This window comes from Gossypium raimondii, chromosome 5 (assembly GCF_025698545.1).
Source record: "Gossypium raimondii isolate GPD5lz chromosome 5, ASM2569854v1, whole genome shotgun sequence".
Classification (NCBI taxonomy): domain Eukaryota; kingdom Viridiplantae; phylum Streptophyta; class Magnoliopsida; order Malvales; family Malvaceae; genus Gossypium; species Gossypium raimondii.
The window spans coordinates 1,985,447-2,003,162 of record NC_068569.1 but is presented as its reverse complement, the minus strand read 5'-3'; the positions used below and the strand labels follow the sequence as shown (position 1 = coordinate 2,003,162).

At 34.8% G+C, this 17,716-nt stretch overlaps 5 protein-coding genes across 8 annotated transcripts; 3 read left to right on the top strand and 2 right to left on the bottom strand.

Annotated features, from left to right (window-relative positions):
* Positions 1-70: 70 nt before the first annotated feature.
* Positions 71-4,255, top strand: LOC105769120 (protein CONTINUOUS VASCULAR RING 1). Its single transcript, XM_012589558.2, has 7 exons — positions 71-319; positions 929-981; positions 2,690-2,799; positions 3,120-3,287; positions 3,376-3,473; positions 3,620-3,746; positions 3,993-4,255. The coding sequence occupies exons 1-7, from the start codon at positions 185-187 to the stop codon at positions 4,088-4,090; spliced, it is 789 nt and encodes a 262-aa protein (XP_012445012.1). The 5' UTR covers positions 71-184; the 3' UTR covers positions 4,091-4,255.
* Positions 4,256-5,486: 1,231 nt separating this feature from the next.
* LOC105769399 (uncharacterized) lies at positions 5,487-7,190 on the top strand. Its single transcript, XM_012590008.2, has 3 exons — positions 5,487-6,112; positions 6,331-6,516; positions 6,613-7,190. Exons 1-3 carry the CDS (start codon positions 5,663-5,665, stop codon positions 6,889-6,891), a joined length of 915 nt encoding a protein of 304 aa, XP_012445462.1. The 5' UTR covers positions 5,487-5,662; the 3' UTR covers positions 6,892-7,190.
* A 154-nt stretch (positions 7,191-7,344) lies between these two features.
* Positions 7,345-9,840, bottom strand: LOC105769398 (chloroplast processing peptidase). The gene is made up of 5 exons (XM_012590007.2): positions 9,145-9,840; positions 8,574-8,711; positions 8,017-8,103; positions 7,834-7,901; positions 7,345-7,722 (listed from the first exon to the last, which is right to left on the bottom strand). Exons 1-5 carry the CDS (start codon positions 9,724-9,726, stop codon positions 7,587-7,589), a joined length of 1,011 nt encoding a protein of 336 aa, XP_012445461.1. The 5' UTR covers positions 9,727-9,840; the 3' UTR covers positions 7,345-7,586.
* A 1,652-nt stretch (positions 9,841-11,492) lies between these two features.
* On the top strand, positions 11,493-13,743 carry LOC105770388 (protein SYM1). The gene is made up of 3 exons (XM_012591566.2): positions 11,493-11,899; positions 12,805-12,896; positions 13,180-13,743. The coding sequence occupies exons 1-3, from the start codon at positions 11,750-11,752 to the stop codon at positions 13,589-13,591; spliced, it is 654 nt and encodes a 217-aa protein (XP_012447020.1). The 5' UTR covers positions 11,493-11,749; the 3' UTR covers positions 13,592-13,743.
* LOC105770387 (uncharacterized) lies at positions 13,659-17,571 on the bottom strand. 4 transcript variants are annotated; one of them, XM_012591563.2, is made up of 11 exons: positions 17,259-17,571; positions 16,871-17,065; positions 16,712-16,796; positions 16,467-16,542; positions 16,040-16,216; positions 15,815-15,917; positions 15,463-15,572; positions 15,274-15,363; positions 15,108-15,188; positions 14,159-14,980; positions 13,659-14,014 (listed from the first exon to the last, which is right to left on the bottom strand). In XM_012591563.2, the coding sequence occupies exons 1-11, from the start codon at positions 17,512-17,514 to the stop codon at positions 13,922-13,924; spliced, it is 2,088 nt and encodes a 695-aa protein (XP_012447017.1). In that variant the 5' UTR covers positions 17,515-17,571; the 3' UTR covers positions 13,659-13,921. The 4 variants fall into 4 exon arrangements, with proteins under 4 accessions (XP_012447017.1, XP_052487710.1, XP_052487711.1 ...); XM_052631750.1 differs by lacking the exon at positions 15,274-15,363; XM_052631751.1 differs by lacking the exon at positions 17,259-17,571 and having other exon boundaries at positions 16,712-16,789; positions 16,871-17,008.
* Between the last annotated feature and the right edge of the window lie 145 nt (positions 17,572-17,716).

The following is a 17,716-nucleotide window of genomic DNA, read 5'->3' as shown; positions in this document are numbered from 1 at the left end:
GTTAAATAAAAATATATAATATATAGTATTATACTTTTTCTGAATAATTGATGTGGCCTTTGATGGTGAATCGGAGGTACCCAACAAAATTCTTGTTCTCGTATTATTATTATGTTTTGCACCGAATCAGTTTTTTTTTGGTTATTCCTGAGAAGGAGAGTAGCAGCGGAGGGATTTTCCGGCGATGGGAGATGATAAATCGACGATCGTGATGGGGAGTAGAGATCTAGAGCTTCTAATTCCGGTCGCTGATTCCGTCCACGATGATTCCTCCAAACATTCTCCTTCTTTCGCTCCTTCGCATCATTCCGGCCGCGAGGTTTCTCTTGTTCTCCCCCATTTCCTTTAGAAGAGCTTTTTGGTTGTTAATTGAGCTACATTTATGATAGAATTCGATTTAACCTGGTTGAGAGTTGTATTTGTTTGGATGATTTGGTCGTTAGTAGAGAGAAATTGGACGTTTCAAAGTGATATTTAATTTAAGAAATTATTCACTTTAGAATAAGTATGACATTGAATTCTTTGTTGTGTAATAGGATTGCAAATTCATTTACTGCAACTGTTTAAAATGAGGAAAATGTTTTCCCTTTTAAATCTCTACTCCTTTTAATTATCAATAATAAAAGTGTTACCACAAGATAATATTCGTGAAAATGATTCCCCTTTCTCTTAGAAGCTTCGAATGTACGGCGTTGCTCTTCTTTTTTTTCTTTTTTTTTTAATAGCGTTATAACAGAGTGTATATATATTTTGAATCCGAGAGAGTTTATGATTATTGGTTTATTTGTTGTATTCAATCTTTGTGTAAATTTCCTAGTGAAACCGTTGAAAACATATGTTCTCAGCATGTATAGGAACTGTGTGGCTATGCTTGTTGATGAAGTCATGTTATTTTCTAAACTTGCCTGACAAGCTTTGTTTTATCCAGACCTTTTACAAAGTTTTCCAGAGCTGGGCTTCAAAAAAGTTCATGACCGGATGGTGAGCAACATTCCATTTCTCAATGCTTTAATGATTTGCATATCATAATTCATCTTTACAGAAACATGATCAACACGTGCTTATAGTAAGCTTAAGAACTTACTTAGCTATTAAATCTTGGAATAAGAGATAAGTGTAAATGCATATAAATAATTGATGCGATCGTTGAAAGCACTAAAAATATCCTATCCCTAATAAATAATGAAAAAGAATAGTAAAATGGAAGTAGGGTCAAATCCTCAGGGACTGGACTTACAAAATATCTTGTTCTGTGAAATCCCAGGGGAGTCTTGCCCAAGACAACCTACATTCGTGGAAAAAAAATAAAAATAATAACAGAATTAAAGGGTTGGATCTGAAAACGAGAAAGAAAATTCTTATAGGAGATTCTAGCCTCCAGTTGTCTCGTTCCGCCTTGGGTTCAATCCTCGACTTTTAGATGATCCTTCCCAAATCGAATAAGCCAGTTATAGTGGAAGAGGACGCATACGACCACCAGCTCCAAGGATTTAGACTTATAATTTAGTGGAACCTGACTCTAGCCAGCAATCGCTTCTGTGGGATAGTCTTATTCTAGATCAACACTTCTCAATGGCAAATCCCACGCCATTTTGTCTCTTGGGCTCACCAACCTCTAACGTAGTAAACTAACGAACCGACTGTGCAACCTTCCCAAAACATACAAAGCAGCCACCTTTGCATACGTTGAAAAACTTACTTCTTAAGGGACTTGGACGGAAGCGTCAGCCCCGTAGTGCGAAGAAACGATGAATACTCAGCGAGGAGGCTAAGTACGAATTCTAAGCCTCATGAACCCTTTTGGGGATTTTTGCCAACCTTCGGCTAGATGGGTTTAGTGGCTCATGGTTGTGGTAGAAAAGAAAATAAATAAAATAAAAATAAAGATTTTATTGAAAGGATATATGAAAAGAACAAAAGCCTAAACTTTTGGGGATAGAGTGTTTACAGAAGAAGAAAAGATGGGATCCCCTTTTGAGTCACTTCACCCCCTATTTATAGTGCTAGGGGAGATATTCTAATCCTACTTAAATTCTTAAAAGATAAATACATTTAATTGAAAATAAATAAAGATAAAATAAAATCTTAAAAATAATCCTTAATAATTATCTCAATATTAATTATCCTAATATAATTAAAATAGAGTTTAATAGAATAAAATCTCTTCTTTTTGCATTTCAACCCTTGTGTCGCACATTGGTCCATTTTATCTCTAAATTCACGCTTTTGGCCCTTAATTTCACTTTTGCCTCAAATTTAGTCCCTATGAGATAAAAGATCATAAATAACTCAAATTAGCAAGATCATACTCAGAATAAATACATAATTAATACATAAAAATACGTTATTCTAGAGTGTTATCAATAATTTCCAAATAATACATTTAAGAAGTGAAATGTAAGTTACAGATTAACCTGATACCGTCATTTAGTTTTTCCTTGTTTCCTCCATATCTCTTCTTATAAAATTGATTGGTCGTCTTGAAATTAATCTACTACTTATCTATCATCTTACAAAATGATACTTCTTGCCATCATGAATTTGTGCTAACCTTTTATTTGATGAACTCGGAAACTTAGTAGATTTGGTTTCTGTTACTGAATATATGCTCATGGCATTTTATCTTATCGCGTCTATTTGTCATTCACGATTCTGTTATAGCAGTTGCTGATTTGTAGTTGTTTTCCAGTGCCATTCTATTTCCTATAGCAATCACTTTCTACGTAACATGGTGGTTTATTCACTTTGTTGATGGCTTTTTCTCTCCAATTTTTCTTCAACTCGGCATTAATGTATTTGGTGAGCGTTTCACTTAGCAGCTAAAAACCTTTTACTCTTTTCCCCTTTAATTGGATCTTGGAGTTTGTAAACTTATGTTATCTTTCCTTAAGGCTTCTGAATGACAATGATTTTTTAATGTGAGATCTTGCCAAATATGGTATGTACAGCAAGAAAAATAAATTTTTCACAAGGTTGCCTTTTTTTTAAATGATCTACCCCTATATTATCTAAATATTGTTCTTTGTCATTTCTGCTAATAATGTCTGTTAACTTTAAGAGTATGTAGCATATGATTTGCTGGTCTCTTTATGTTTTCTCCTCCTTTTACTTCTTGGTAGGTCTTGGATTTGTAACTTCTATAACATTCATCTTCGTGATTGGGGTATTCATGTCCTCGTGGTTGGGAGCATCTGTGCTTGGCCTTGGTGAGTGGTTTATCAAGCGGATGCCATTCGTTCGTCATATCTACAATGCCTCCAAGCAAATTAGTTCTGCTATATCACCAGGTGTGTGTTCTTCTTGTTTTTTGGTTTAGGTAGCGACAATCCATATGCTACATCACTTTTATGTTTTTACGTCTTTATTGCGTTTCAGATCAGAGCTCACAGGCCTTCAAGGAAGTAGCCATCATTAAACATCCTCGTATTGGTGAATATGCTTTTGGGTTCATCACTTCATCTGTTACTCTGCAGGTGCGCAAGTGAACTTTATATTCCAAAACTATCATTTTAGCATTACTTTCTTTGTTTTAATCATTTTCCTGATTCCATAAGCATCATACATGGCATGATCTTATTGGCGTGCTACATGCATTACATTTTCTTTCCACAAAATGCAGAAGTTCTCTGGGGAAGAGGAGCTATGTTGCGTCTATGTTCCCACAAATCATCTTTACATTGGCGATATATTCCTCATTAATACCCAGGATGTTATCAGACCGAATCTATCAGTTCGTGAAGGAATTGGTAAGGGTTCCTCCTCTTTTGTTGTCGGTACTATTTACAAACATTTTCCTTGCTATTTCCGTGTAGTCTGTCGAGTTATAAGCCTACTAACTCTTACTACATACTGTTCGACGTAATTGGTTTGAAACTACCACTTAAGATGATGGTTTCTCTATTCTGAAGTAGTAATGGTTTGTATGAAAAAAGAAAGAAACCTTTTCCTGCTTCAAAATTTAAGCTTACATCTCATTCATTCTTCCATTACAGAAATCGTAGTCTCAGGAGGGATGTCGATGCCGCAAATGCTGACAACGATAGACACACAGTTGCCGCCGCTGGAAAGAAGTAGATCTGACATAACCTAAGGTTTAAGGTGACAATTGTAGGAGTTCCTTATTTATTTTACTTTCTGATGATTTCAAATTGAAGTCATCAGTGTGCCTTCGCAATCGATGTATATAGGTAATGCAGGATTCGGGATGAGATTATAAGTTTTGTATGAACCTGATGCATTACTGAGTTGATTTATTCAACCGATTTATGATTTTTTTTAAATTATAATTTTATTGATACGTGTGGCATTTACAAGGTTGTTTGTTTACGATAGTAAAAGTCACACTGTTTGCTTTCGAATATAGTTTCCGTTAAAATTATGGGGCAGGTGCCAGCGAGGTAGTAAAGATTCTATTTTAATTCTTTTAAAATTTTAAAATTTAAATTTAAATTTAGTATAAAAGTCTTGACTTCGAAATAAATTTACGATTTATGAACCAACCAACTATATGTATTTCAAACTTCGGAAATTATCTTACCTTAACATTACTTAGGTTTTCATTTTTTCTTTTTTTGGCCATTTTCATATTTCAAAAGCGGATTTAAAATGACGCAAACATCTTTAAGATGTATTAAATATATATGGAATTTTTTAATTCATCATTTGGTAAATATCGACAAATCCATAAACTTTAAAAATTATTAAAAAAATTATGCACACGTTATTACATAATTTACATTAATTTTAAAATCTAAATTCTTAAAATATAAAAATAAAATTTGTAATGCTACCAAAAAATGTTACCAAAGAAAATTGTAATTTCTTCAAAAAAAATTTTGTAATATAAAACTCATTTATAAACTCCTCCAAACTTTAACATAAAATTTGGAATTAATTATATTAGACATCCTCAAACTATGATTTCTATTTTAAATTAGTCTTCAAACTTTAAAATATTTTAACTACATTATTAAACCATCGATGTTATATCATTCATTAAATGATATGTCAAATTTTATGTGATATAATTTAAAATTATAACAAAAAAACTAAAATTATAACTTTTAAAAGTTAAAACTAACAATAAAGTATAAAAAAAAAGAGTAAGTGAAGTATAAAACTTTTTAAAAGTTGAAAATTTCAAAATTAAAATTTTTATAATGTCCATTTTTTTAATTTTACATTTTAAATTATATCACATAAAATTCAACATCTTATTTAACGATTAAATTAATTATTTTAGTAACGAAAAAATCTCATTAATATAATTTCATGTAATTAAAATATTTTAAAATTTAGAAATTAATTTAAAATGAAAGTTATAGTTTGGAGATTACTGTGGAATTAACTTTAAAAACGTTGTTAGTGATGGTTTATATCACTCTTCATGTTCCGTCAAGATGACGTTAACGTTAGTCCAACAAAACAAACAGATTAACGGAATCACTGCCGACACTCGTTCCCGAACCTCCAGCTTCACAAATCCCCCACCTCAGCTCCGAACCTAACATTGGTAATAGTTCGTACATTTCTTCCCTCACTTGTCCGTCTCCCCTTGGTCCTTCCCTTCTTCCTCACTGTAAAAACAGCAAACTGCCCCTTTCACAGCTGATCTTCACTCGTCTTTCAAAACAACAACAACAATTGAGTTGAGAATATCAAGATGCACACGAAATCCGATTCCGATGTAACAAGCTCAGTCGACCCATCATCTCCGAGATCCCCTAAACGTCAACTTTACTACGTCCAAAGCCCTTCCAGGGATTCTCACGATGGTGATAAGTCGACTTCCATGCAGGCAACGCCTGCTTACAGTAGCCCCATGGAATCTCCTTCTCACCCTTCTTACAGCCGTCACTCAAGGGCATCTTCCGCTAGTCGTTTCTCGGGAACTCTCAAGAAAGGAAGGAAGAGAAACGAAAAGGGTTGGACTGAGTGTAATGTTATTGAAGAAGAAGGGGATTATGGGGAGTATTTTTATGGGAATGATGAAGGGTTTACCAGGAGATGCCAGATTTTGATGGGTGTGTTTGGGTTTATAGCGGTTTTCAGTTTGTTTTGTTTGATCATCTGGGGTGCTAGCCGCCCTTACAAAGCTCAAATTGCTGTTAAGGTTTGCCATTCTTTTTCCTAATAAATACAATGTTCTTGTCGTTATGTAAGATAATATTATTTAATTACCCTTTGATTCCTTTAAACGTAAGATACTCGAAAAAAGTAATATTAAAAAAAATAATTTTTTGGGTTTGTCAGAAACTTCAGATAGTACTGTTCTTTCTTAATTTCTGTTATACAAACTGACTAGTCTTAAAAAAAATTCTTGTTTTGCAGAGCTTGACCGTGCATAATTTCTATTTTGGAGAAGGAGCCGACATGACAGGAGTTCCAAGCAAGATGCTTACAATGAACTGTTCATTAAGGATGACAGTATACAATCCTGCAACTTTCTTTGGTATTCATGTTAGCTCCAATCTAGTCAACCTTATGTACTCCGAAATTGCAGTTGCTACTGGTCAGGTAAACATTTTCTCAGACCTTTCTTTACACAAGAATCACTCCAAAAAAAAAAAAAAAAACTTGGTATTTTGATCTTTATTTTTGTGTGTGTTGCAGTTGAAGAAGTATTATCAACCAAGAAAGAGTCATCGAACTGTAGCCGTGACTCTCCATGGAGACAAGGTTCCTTTGTATGGGGCTGGGGCAAGCTTAGCAATTTCAGATGATGGTGGCGGAGTTCCAATGACATTGATCTTTGACGTTCGGTCCAGAGGAAATGTGGTCGGAAAGTTGGTGAAGTCAAGGCATAGGAAACGTATCTCTTGCTCATTGGTTATTGATACCCATAGTAACAAGCCTCTCAAGCTTAAAAATAGTTCATGCCAATACGATTGAGTCGAGGACTGCAGCATTTCTTCACACGGAAATGGTGGGTTTTGGGTGTTTTAAAGTAATTTGCAAAGCTTGTAGTGATTGGTAAGTGTGAAAGTAATAAATTCGTTAGAAAAACAATATAATCATTTAGATCAGTTTGTCAGTTTGGAGTGAAATTGAAAAAGTATTGATGTAGGTTATAATCATATCTCGTTGATAGGATATCAAGTAGTGCTTCCATTTACGGCTGTAGTACGTGTGGAGAAACTCCATGAATGATTTCTATGATATTTGGTAGAGCAAGATTTGATTCACATATATATATGTTGTTGATATGCATTACAAAAGTGGCCCTTTGAAAAGCAAATTTTTTAGGGTTTATCTCCTAAATCAAGATTTTCAAGTCATATATTAGTATTATTGAATTGTAATTATATAAACCAAGTTGCAGTCAACCAGAAATGGAACCACAGAAAACAGAAAATTAGTTGCATTAATCATTAGAAGGGTCAGATCTACATATATGACAGGGCAAAAGGACCTGTTTACAAGAATAGCCTTTCTACGCAAAAAATGATTGTATTGCAGAAATTTTGGGAAATACAAAAGAAGAATTAGAAGTTCACATTAAGCAAAGATAACAGAGATATTATCACGGAAAATGGCGTCAACAGAGAAAATAAAGCTTTTCATAAAATCAGTAAGGCTGGATACATCTATTCAGGTGCTTTGACACTCTCCTCCTGCTTGTCAACGGCACAGCCACGCTCAAGTACTGTGCCACCTATCCTCTTTGGGGGCCAATATCGAAGTACTGATCTTCCTATGATATTCTTGGCAGGGAGGGGACCCCTAAACAAAACAGAACTCATAAAAGTCAACCAAGAGAGGAGGAAATATTCTGATTTGAAGGTTCAAATCAAGGTCGCAACATTGTCAACCTGTTAGAACAAAATATCTTACCAAACGTGGGAATCATAGCTATTATTACGATTGTCACCCATCACAAAGACGGAATTCTCAGGTACTTTCTGCAATATGAATAAGCAAGTATACAATCAGAAAGATATTGGCACAAACTCATTTGGGCTTTGGCCAATGGAATTAAAAAGTAAAGTATTTAAAATTTTAGATACAAATCCTTACAATTGGTGCCATTTCATAAGAAGGAGCTTCATTGATGAACTCTTCATTTCGTCCAACCCCATTAACGAAAAGCTTTCCATTATGAACCTGCATCAGAACAACTTTTAATATTTCATTCTAATGAAACCAAATTACAGATGGTAATACATCAAAACAAAAAAGTAAAACAGATAGGGAATTGTAAAGGAATGGCCTATATTAATCTGACACAGGTGTGAGTGTCACACATGATAGGTTCAAAATTTCCATGTATTTGGAGGTTCTTCGAGAATCATATTTCCATACCCAGGTCCGAATATGCATCAGACACTTGTACTAAAATAAAAATGGAGTTTTAGAGCCACATAGGGAGTGGCATCTTACATGTGGGATGCCAAGAGAAACAACATGGATAATTTGCAAAACTATCCATTTACCCTAACATCTTCCTTGTTCTTGTGATTCGACATCACAGCATGCAACATTAATACGCAGTACTAATTTTCTCAATACAGTAAGAAACAGATACAATCAGAAGGTGAAATATAGATGCTAAGAAATGGTCAGAGTATCCTCACCTCAACAGTATCACCTTCCTTAGCTACTATTCGTTTAATGAAGACATCTTCATCAGTGTATCCTACTTCCTGAAGAACTGGTGGGCTTTTGAAGATGACAATATCATTAGCACATGGCTTCCTAAAGTAGTATGAAACCTGACAATTTCAATTTTAAAAAAACTGTCATGATATACGTATGGATTAAACAACTTGTTCAGTTACCGATGCATGTTTTAAACAAAATAAGATTAGGCCTTAAGCAATATATGTTTTCTACTAGTTACCAATTTTAAGTATCAATAAATGCAAGTTAAAACCTCCGATGACAGTACATATGCTTTGATCCAGCCTCTCAATCAGTCTTTAGTCATACTTAAATTAAACTTCATTTCTTTACCTTCATAAAGTTAAGAATGTATATAAACCTTGACACTGATGTTTCACACAATTTAACCTAAGATGAAAACCTTTACCCTAAAGCTTTAAAAAATAAACACAAACATCAAACAATGAAATAGTATGTAATCAATATTTCCACTAGAAACCTTGTGCCAATTAACTATCTATCAACCAAACAAACAATAACTACCTTCTCAGCAACAATTCGATCCCCAACATCAAACGTAGGATACATCGACAGCGAAGGAATGTACCTCGGCTCAGCCACGAATGACCGGAAAGCAAGCGATATTGCCACGGCAGCAATAACCGTTTTTGCATCATCGGGAGTAACATTCATCCATTCTGGCAATGACCCACTTTTCTTCTCTATCTCTCCATCGTCTCCATCTCTGCCGCCATCACCACCACCTCCACCACCGCCCCCACCAGAGTCCACCACTACTTTGTTACTCTCACCGGAGTCCTTAACTCCATAGCAGTTAAGTCTTAGAAATTGGTTTCTGGGGCCTAAAGTTTTCGCATTTTCTATCTTAAACCCCCAAAAGTTTGGAGTTTTAGAGAGAACTGTGGAATGGTTAAGGGTTAAGGGGTGGGGTTTTGAAGATCGTTGGAGATTGAAGATTGTGGAATTAGGGGTTTTGAGAGACTTGAAGAAGGGAATTGAGGTGAAATTAAGGATTTTGATGGGTTTGGAGAACTGGGTTGAATTGGGATTAGGGTTTTGAAAGGAAAGAAACGGAGGCAGAGAAGAGTGTAGAGATATCACCATCTCTACTCAAACAAGTCAGGAATATAATTTTGTGAGGGAAAGAAATCTAAGCTTATAAATATCGTGGAAGGCCGGAAAGGGAAAATGAGAAATCCTGTGCATTTAATATTAATGAAATAACCATGGTTGTCAATACAATAAGATGATGATAAAGATGGGGATTCGGGCTTATTAAACCCCACATTATCATGGGGGAAAGGGGTTATGTATTATATTAAAAGTAGTATTATAATCAAAATTTATAATGAGATTATTTAATAATAATAATAATGGTAAACTATTGTTTATGTTAGTGATATTATTCTTTTGTCACATTAATTTTTCTAGGTTAATTTAGACATATAAATTAAGATGATTGTTTGAATTAATCATTACCTTTAAAATTCTATTAATACACAAATTGTTGATGTGACAAATTAGTTAATTGAATGATGACACATGATATTTTTTTACTTTTGACTGAAGTTTAAGAACTTCTCTATTATTGTTGAGAGGTCGTACTTTAATTTTGTAATTCTATCTTTTTGTTATAATGTTCGACTGTCTCCTGTAACAATTAATTGATTTTAGTGAATGAATTCTTACCAGGTTGAAAGAAGGAAAACAACTAAGTAGAGTTATTGAGCATCCTGCTTTGCAAGCCGATCCACTAATTGCCATTCATCAACACTTACAAAGCTCACATCCTGTTTTGGACGAGAAACCGAAGAAAAAGATGAACAAAATTGGTGGGAGGAAGAAAGAAAGTAAAAATCTTAGAGACAGAAGAGACTGCAGTCAAATGTCTCATTGGTATAGGTTTGACTACTATTTTTTTCTCTAATTTAGGAAAGGGATAAGAATTTTAGTTAACAAGTCTAGTATCTTACCACTTATGAGTGTCAAGTTCTATCTTTTCAATTTAAAGTCTGGATATGAAAGTCAACTCTCGTTGATATCTAGCAAGGCTAGGGGAGAGGAGCATGTACTGGATTGGCCCTCTAAAATGGAAATCCACTGTTTTAAACCCTTAGAAATGTTAGAATTTTGATTTAGTCTTTTTAAAAATCATAAAAATATAAGTCAATACAAGAACAAAATTGCATTTGGATCATTATAAAAATATATAACTTAATCTCAGCCTCCTAAATTTTTTTTTAGTTTACCCTTGATATCAAATTTAATTTAATATCTATTTTCATTTTCTTGTTTATTTTATTTTCTTTCTTTCTCTCTCTACAATTTTGACAATAAGCTCTTTTATGATGCATCTGGCGTTCAAAAATTTTAAAAATTGGCGAGAGATTGATTTTATTGGTAGATGAAAGCAAGAACATGTAAAATGATTAAAATGTGATGTGAGATGATTAAAATTTTCAAGATTGAAAAATTAATTTAAATGAAAACATTTCATTCGTTTGATGTTGGAAAATAACAGTCTAAAATGCTACACGGGACCAATTTTGAATCCATTCATTGATTCTCATATTTTCTTTTTCCATTTCTTCTTTCTTCAATTTTATAATGGAAAAATAACTATTTATTGGGTTAAGAGAATTTCATAAATAAATTTGATGAGTTTTCTAAAATTTGAAAATTAATAAGTAAAAAATCAGAAAATAGTAAGATTAAGAAAGAAAAAAGGGATTAAAATTAATAGGACTGAAAATAACAATTCAAAGAGTAGAAAAATCAAATAAAAGTAAAAGGACTATTGTTAGAATTTAACCTATTAAATGGATCCAAATGCCCAAATGTTTGAATGATTGTAATATAGGAAAGGAAAGCCTTTGAACAATACTTTCTTTATGGAGAGATTTTCTCGCTAACCGTCTTTCTTCTGCTCAACATTGTCCCATGTAGCGGTGACAAAACCATGAATGAATGAACGAATACGAGAAAATTTTACTCTTGTTTTAGTTTCTCTTTCCTTTTTCTTAGCTTTATCTATCCCTTTCCTCTCTTTTTCTACCCCCCCCCTTTTATTCATCTTGTTCTTCTTCAACTTGTCTGTTCTTTTTCTTCTTTTTTTCCATCTCGTAAAATGTCAAGGATATGGAAATGGTACAAGAGTTGCTTATCTCTTCATCCTGTCAAAACACAAGTTGTCAGCTCAGGTTTCCTTTGGGGCATTGGGGATGTTGGGGCTCAATACATCACCCATTTCACCACAAACACACGCCTTCAATATAAAGTAAGCAACTTTTTTTGCATTCTCTCGTGGGTTCTTGCAATCCTCAATGATAGTTTTTGAGTTTTGGATTATTGTCCCTAAATATCATTTCTTTCTTCTATATTCCTGCTCGATTTGATTCAATTTTATTGGTTGGTAATGTTAAAGAAACAATTTAAAAGGTTTCATTTTTCGAGGTGGTAATCTAGATTGAATCTGGTAATGGTAATGTTCCATTAGAGATTTGTTGACAACATATAGCATTACTAGAATAGCTGGCAAAGTTTCATATTTGCCTCTTTTGGTACCCATAGTTTACGGTCTCTCATGACACCACAGTATGTTTTTTTGTTGTGGCCCTCAATTTGAACGTCTATTCTCTCGATTCTGATACTAATGCCTGTAACAAAATCTTAAAAGACTTGTATGGTTCAGATCAGATAACTTGTTCCTAAAGTAATTGTTTGTAAAGTTGATTGATCTTTCATCTTTCCTCAAGTTTCACAGATGAATTGTTTCATAATTGTCTTCCAAAGATAATGTTGGTTAAGCAGTTTGTGTTTTTTAGAGTTTGCTTTTGGTTGGTCTCATGCTTTCTGGTCCTTTGGCTCTCTATTTAGCATGTGTGAAACAGGTGAATCACATAGAAGGCAATACAAGTATACTATTCAGTCCAGGTTTAGTTTATTTACTTACTTTTTACATTTCGACTGAACGATTTCGTCTGTACAATGGTGTCGTGACATTATTCATATTGACGAACTAACTACTTGAAGTGATTGGAGATTATATTTCGTTCTTGTACCCATTGCACAAGTTGGTTAGACATTTCTTATTAATCAGTTTGAATGTTTTCTGAAGTTGGATTCTCAATAATCCGGCTCCTCACGCACTAATAAGACGATAATCGGCGTTTAATTTGGCAGGATTCAGAGCAAGAATTTATAATCGATTGGAAAAGAGTGGCTATCACCAGTATGTTTGGATTTGGCTTTGTTGGACCGGCTGGACACTACTGGTTCGTTTTCGTTTCCCTTTGTTCCCCCCTGTGGTTTATTTAGTCTGATTTTTGCTCATCTGTTCATGTACTCTGATGATACCAAGTTTGTCCCAAAATGTGTGTAACTATGACTTTACATAGAATCCAAGAAATTCAAGGTTTATATTGAGGTTAAGTTGCTAATAATTTTCAACTGAAACTAAATAAACAGACAATGGTAAGTTTCTGTTCAACTGGTTATGGTGGGTGCAGGTCGTAATGTACGCTAGCAACTGCTTACCTCTCTTTTTTCTCTATTTAGGTATGAAGGCTTGGACAGATTTATAAAGTTGAGGCTTCAACTACGACCAAAGTCGGTGAAATTTGTTGCTGCTAAAGTCGCTATGGATGGCCTTATCTTTGGCCCCTTTGACTTGTTCGTGTTTTTCTCGTATATGGGGCTTTCCACTGGTAAAAGTGTTCCGGAAGTGAAGGCTGATGTGAAGAGAGATTTTATCCCAGCCTTGATTTTGGAGGGTGGTATATGGCCGATTGTTCAGATTGCGAATTTCCGATATGTTCCAGTGAGATATCAGCTCCTTTATGTTAATATCTTCTGCTTGTTAGACAGTGCATTTCTGTCATGGATTGAACAACAGAAGGATGCTCCATGGAAAAGGAGGTTCACTTCTTTTATCTCAATGAGGGAAAAGGGAGGTCAAGGTAGATTGTGATATTTCTGCCCCCATTTTTGTGTTTCCATTAATTTTCTCTTTACTCAATCATATATTTTGTCAAGTGTACAACTGAATGAATACTCATGTACTTCTGAAAGAATTAAATGAAACAACCCTAAAATGCCAACTGGGGTTTTAGATGTTAAAAACTTTCTACAATCAAAATTGAATGATGCTAACTTAAAACACAATAGAATGTATGTGTAAAAGTGTCGAAATCTATATAATATGAACTCTTCCCAGCCTTTTTAGAGTGAAAATGGCATTCCTCCAAGTACCCCAGGCATATTGAAATTTACAGACCTGGTGAAACTTAAATTACCATGACTACAGAAAGGAACCGTGTCCTCCTCCAAGTGGTACCCTTGGCTTGAATACAGCAGAAGCCTTCATGCAAGGGCAATGTTTAAAGCCAATACTCTGAAAGAACACGAATAAAAAAGAATAATTAGGTAGAAGAAGGATTCTGCATGAAATGATTGTCAATAGGCTTAAAAGAGAATTTAAAAGGAAACTGGAAAGAAATTGCATAAGATATCATATCAAAGGAAGTGTTTAACATACCGGGATGCTTAGTAGCCGTCCAAGATCATCAACCAGTACAGGGATGCTTTTTCTTGCTGCAACTGGGATGGATTTCAGTGATTTAAGAGCTACTTTTGCTGACAACCTTGAATAATCCGAGCATGTTATCTTACCAGTTAATGGAAGTCTTGTCGCTTCAAAATTATCTGAATGTGGCAACTTTGTCAACTTGGCTAGATAGAGCCAATCAGCATCAATCATGGTACGTACCTTGGCTACCATTTCATCCTCATTTACACAGCAGCAATGACCGTCCCCTTCCAAATATGAAAGAGAAAGAGGTTCCCCACGAAACCAATTGCTACTGATTTCCTTGCTTAGTTTCCATGAGATAATGAATCGGTTCATAAAGTAGCATGTTTGCCCTGGGAGGAGTGGTTCACTCAGAAATGCAGCAATATGTTCAGTTCCCTGCTTTGACTCACACCCAGATGCAACTTCATCAGTTTTAGACTTAAAATGACTGACTTCCTCCCTTTGGAATGAGATAATGTTTCTATGAGTTGATTCACTGATAACATCTAATCTCCGGGCTTCATCTAGTACTGATTGAGATCTCATGTCCAAAAACTGCGCTTGGGATGAATTGGTGACCAGGTTATTATTAGAATATGATTTCCCATTCGCTATAATTTGTTCCAGCTCATCTGAAAAGCAATGCTTCTCTTCTACATTAGAAAATGTGTGAAATGATTCTGCATTTGAAGGCAGAGGACAATCAACAGAGCAGCAGACGAGAGCTTTGAAGCCCTTAGATCCAGGAGCCGGACAAATGTAGCAACCAGCAGCAGTCAGGGAAGTCTAAAAATTATTAAGAAAAGAAAAGAAAAAGAATAACAATCAAGAAATTTGCACTTGCAAAAGAGAAAAAGAAAAACTAAATAATTGCACGAGAAGCGCAACTACAAGTTTAGTGAAAGTGTTCTACCTTGCATGGGATGGTACGTATGTATTGCAACAGCAATTTTGAAGTACTGCCTCTGATTGGCCTCTGCCTTTGTGAAACAAACTGACAAGTTACAAGAAGATGGAATTAATTGAAACACTGAAAGATTCCCTCATAAAAATTAGAGATATCGTAAATGGTTTAGTACCTGTAAAACCAATGAAATAAATTTAGACAGACATATATCCTCAATTTTTGATGGATTAAGTGTCTTTAAATTGATAACTGCAAAACCTTGCTGCAAAAGTTATCATCATAATAAATTTGCTTGTATTATTATACTAAAGTTAAATTTAATGTAAGAACAAGAAACTTCCAAACATCAAAGAGTGCTTACATCCATTACGGTAATGGACTGCTTTATTAAACTGTTACACATTTGATCAACATAGATGCGTGTTCTTCGACAGACAGAAATAACTGCTTGTAGCTCAGAATTAAAGGTACCTGGAAAAGAGTCGTTATTCCAAAATATGAAGTCTAAATTATTATTGCTCTCAAGGAAGAGTGTGAATGCAAAGTACTAATACAAAGGGTTTGACAATGTAGATCTTATACGAACTCAAACTTTGGCAACTTAGCAGCAAGATCAGTATGAAGAACCATTGTATATAACAGCAAGTTAAAAGTTAAAGCAACAAGACTGTTATGAATGATACATCGAAACTGTCCCATCTATCGGTACTCACCTGATAACAAATTTCCTAACGATGCCCTAATCCTATTCCGAGCAAATAATGGACTTCGATTTGTTGGATCTTCAACCCAATCCTGGTTACTCCCTTGACATATCTATTAAAAAGAAAAAAGGACTCACTTAGAGCTCATAAGAATACTAGTAAAGGGAGCATATAACTGAAAACTGGGCAAAGGCATGAATAGATCACTTTTATTGCTATATCCTTTGCACTAACCTTGTACATGTCTTCTTTTGAAAAATCAAGCAGAGGCCGCACTAGAAGAACACTATGATTTTTCCAATCATTGTTACAAAAATTTGTATGAGAGGAAAACACTTGAGATGTGAATGCCATGCCAGCAAGTCCAAGGACCCCACTATCACGAGATGATCTAAGAATGAATAACTCAGCCTGCATTGTGGAACGAAAATTAGTACATCTAGTGTCCTGTTTGTTCGTTCATGTTTCAATCAATTCAGTGAGGAACTTCACAAAAAATAGTTAATTGATTCTTATAAGTAAATAAATTGAATATGCAGCTTTTATACTTTAATAAACACGCACACACACACATATATATATCTAAGGCTTAATACAAGTTTTTGTATCTTCCAAGCATGCATATGGAAAGTTGGTGAAGCAAAAAAGTATTGGTAAGAACCTGGTCATCTGCATGATGTGCAACAAGTAAAACACTGATCTGGTTTTGCATACAAACATCTTGAAATATTTTATACCTGAAATTCGAGGACAATAATAGAAAGAGAATGAGACTCTAATCAAATGGTTATCCTTACCAAGCCCAACCGTAACTATAAACTATAAAGCATCCTTGCTCGAAAATGAAAGCACTATTAGCAGAGTAGCAAGCATTTCAAACAAACTTCAAAAAGAGAAACAAACAACCTCATGTCTCGAGCAGATTCTTGCAAGTGACCTTGTTTAGGCTTCCCATTCAACCAATCACAACGGACAATCTTGCATCTGATTCCTACATAAAACTCATGTTAGCCATCCAAATATAAGTCAAAAACTCGAAATTTCACTGATAAATTAAAAATATACCCATTTCTGAAACCCGATTTCCCACTAGACTTGCTTCATCTTTGCTTTCTGAACGTAGCCCATGATCAACAATTATTGCGAAAAGACCATCAATGAATTTGCCACTGTTGTCAAATCCATATAGGCCTTCAGTTTTCCAACTAGCAGCTAGAACACACAAAGCCATGCTATCCGGTCCCCCGGATACACCTAGAGCTAAAAACACAAACCCAGAACTAAAATCAATGACTTACTAATTTGCACGACCAAATTTTCTTCTTCTTTTTTTCCATCTTAAAAACCAAGATGAGAAATAGAATTATCTTTCGTAAAAGGCCATTGATTTCTTGTATCTTTTCTCGAGAAACAAACAGAAACCCAACAAAGAGAACAGCAAAAAGAAGCTAACCAATACGGTTGTGGTGTTTGATTCCAGCCATGGCCATTCGCCTGGAGAAAGCTTCATTGTACTTAGCCATATCTACTAAGTTTAGCGTTTGGGAGCTAACGCAATGACAAAAGACGCGCGCTGAAGGTATATTTTGGGGTCCATAACAGGGGTGATGGTGGCAGTGGGGCTTGAACCATAATTTGGGATACGGGAGGAAAAAGGAAAGCTTGGCGATGGTTCTGGTTTGTGAACAGAGGACAAGTCCTCGCGCCATCTGAAGGATTGAAGCACTGCGGCGTGCACTGCCGGTGTTCGACCTTGTGAAACCAAGTCCTCTTCGGTATGTTATATTAGGGTAAATTACACCCAAAGTCACTAAACTATTTGATAACTTACAAAATTATCACTGAACTTTTCGAATGTTTCATTTAAGTCACTCAAATAAAAACTTTCACATAGTATAAAGACCATTTTAT

Bases quoted from the DNA above. Each gene is read 5' to 3' on its own strand.
- LOC105769120 (XM_012589558.2), top strand. From the start codon at position 185: ATGGGAGATGATAAATCGACGATCGTGATGGGGAGTAGAGATCTAGAG. The intron at 320-928 runs GTTTCTCTTGTT...TGTTTTATCCAG, and splicing joins CGCATCATTCCGGCCGCGAG to ACCTTTTACAAAGTTTTCCA. The intron at 3,288-3,375 runs GTGTGTGTTCTT...ATTGCGTTTCAG, and splicing joins TAGTTCTGCTATATCACCAG to ATCAGAGCTCACAGGCCTTC.
- LOC105770387 (XM_012591563.2), bottom strand. From the start codon at position 17,514: ATGGCGCGAGGACTTGTCCTCTGTTCACAAACCAGAACCATCGCCAAG. The intron at 16,217-16,466 runs GTTCTTACCAAT...TCCACAATGCAG, and splicing joins CACATCATGCAGATGACCAG to GCTGAGTTATTCATTCTTAG. The intron at 15,573-15,814 runs GTGAGTACCGAT...ACTCTTTTCCAG, and splicing joins GTTAGGAAATTTGTTATCAG to GTACCTTTAATTCTGAGCTA.
- LOC105769399 (XM_012590008.2), top strand. From the start codon at position 5,663: ATGCACACGAAATCCGATTCCGATGTAACAAGCTCAGTCGACCCATCA. The intron at 6,113-6,330 runs GTTTGCCATTCT...CTTGTTTTGCAG, and splicing joins AAGCTCAAATTGCTGTTAAG to AGCTTGACCGTGCATAATTT. The intron at 6,517-6,612 runs GTAAACATTTTC...TGTGTGTTGCAG, and splicing joins TTGCAGTTGCTACTGGTCAG to TTGAAGAAGTATTATCAACC.
- LOC105770388 (XM_012591566.2), top strand. From the start codon at position 11,750: ATGTCAAGGATATGGAAATGGTACAAGAGTTGCTTATCTCTTCATCCT. The intron at 11,900-12,804 runs GTAAGCAACTTT...TTAATTTGGCAG, and splicing joins ACACACGCCTTCAATATAAA to GATTCAGAGCAAGAATTTAT. The intron at 12,897-13,179 runs GTTCGTTTTCGT...TTCTCTATTTAG, and splicing joins GGACCGGCTGGACACTACTG to GTATGAAGGCTTGGACAGAT.
- LOC105769398 (XM_012590007.2), bottom strand. From the start codon at position 9,726: ATGGTGATATCTCTACACTCTTCTCTGCCTCCGTTTCTTTCCTTTCAA. The intron at 8,712-9,144 runs GTAGTTATTGTT...TGAAATTGTCAG, and splicing joins ATCGAATTGTTGCTGAGAAG to GTTTCATACTACTTTAGGAA. The intron at 8,104-8,573 runs GTGAGGATACTC...GTTCTGATGCAG, and splicing joins AGGAAGGTGATACTGTTGAG to GTTCATAATGGAAAGCTTTT.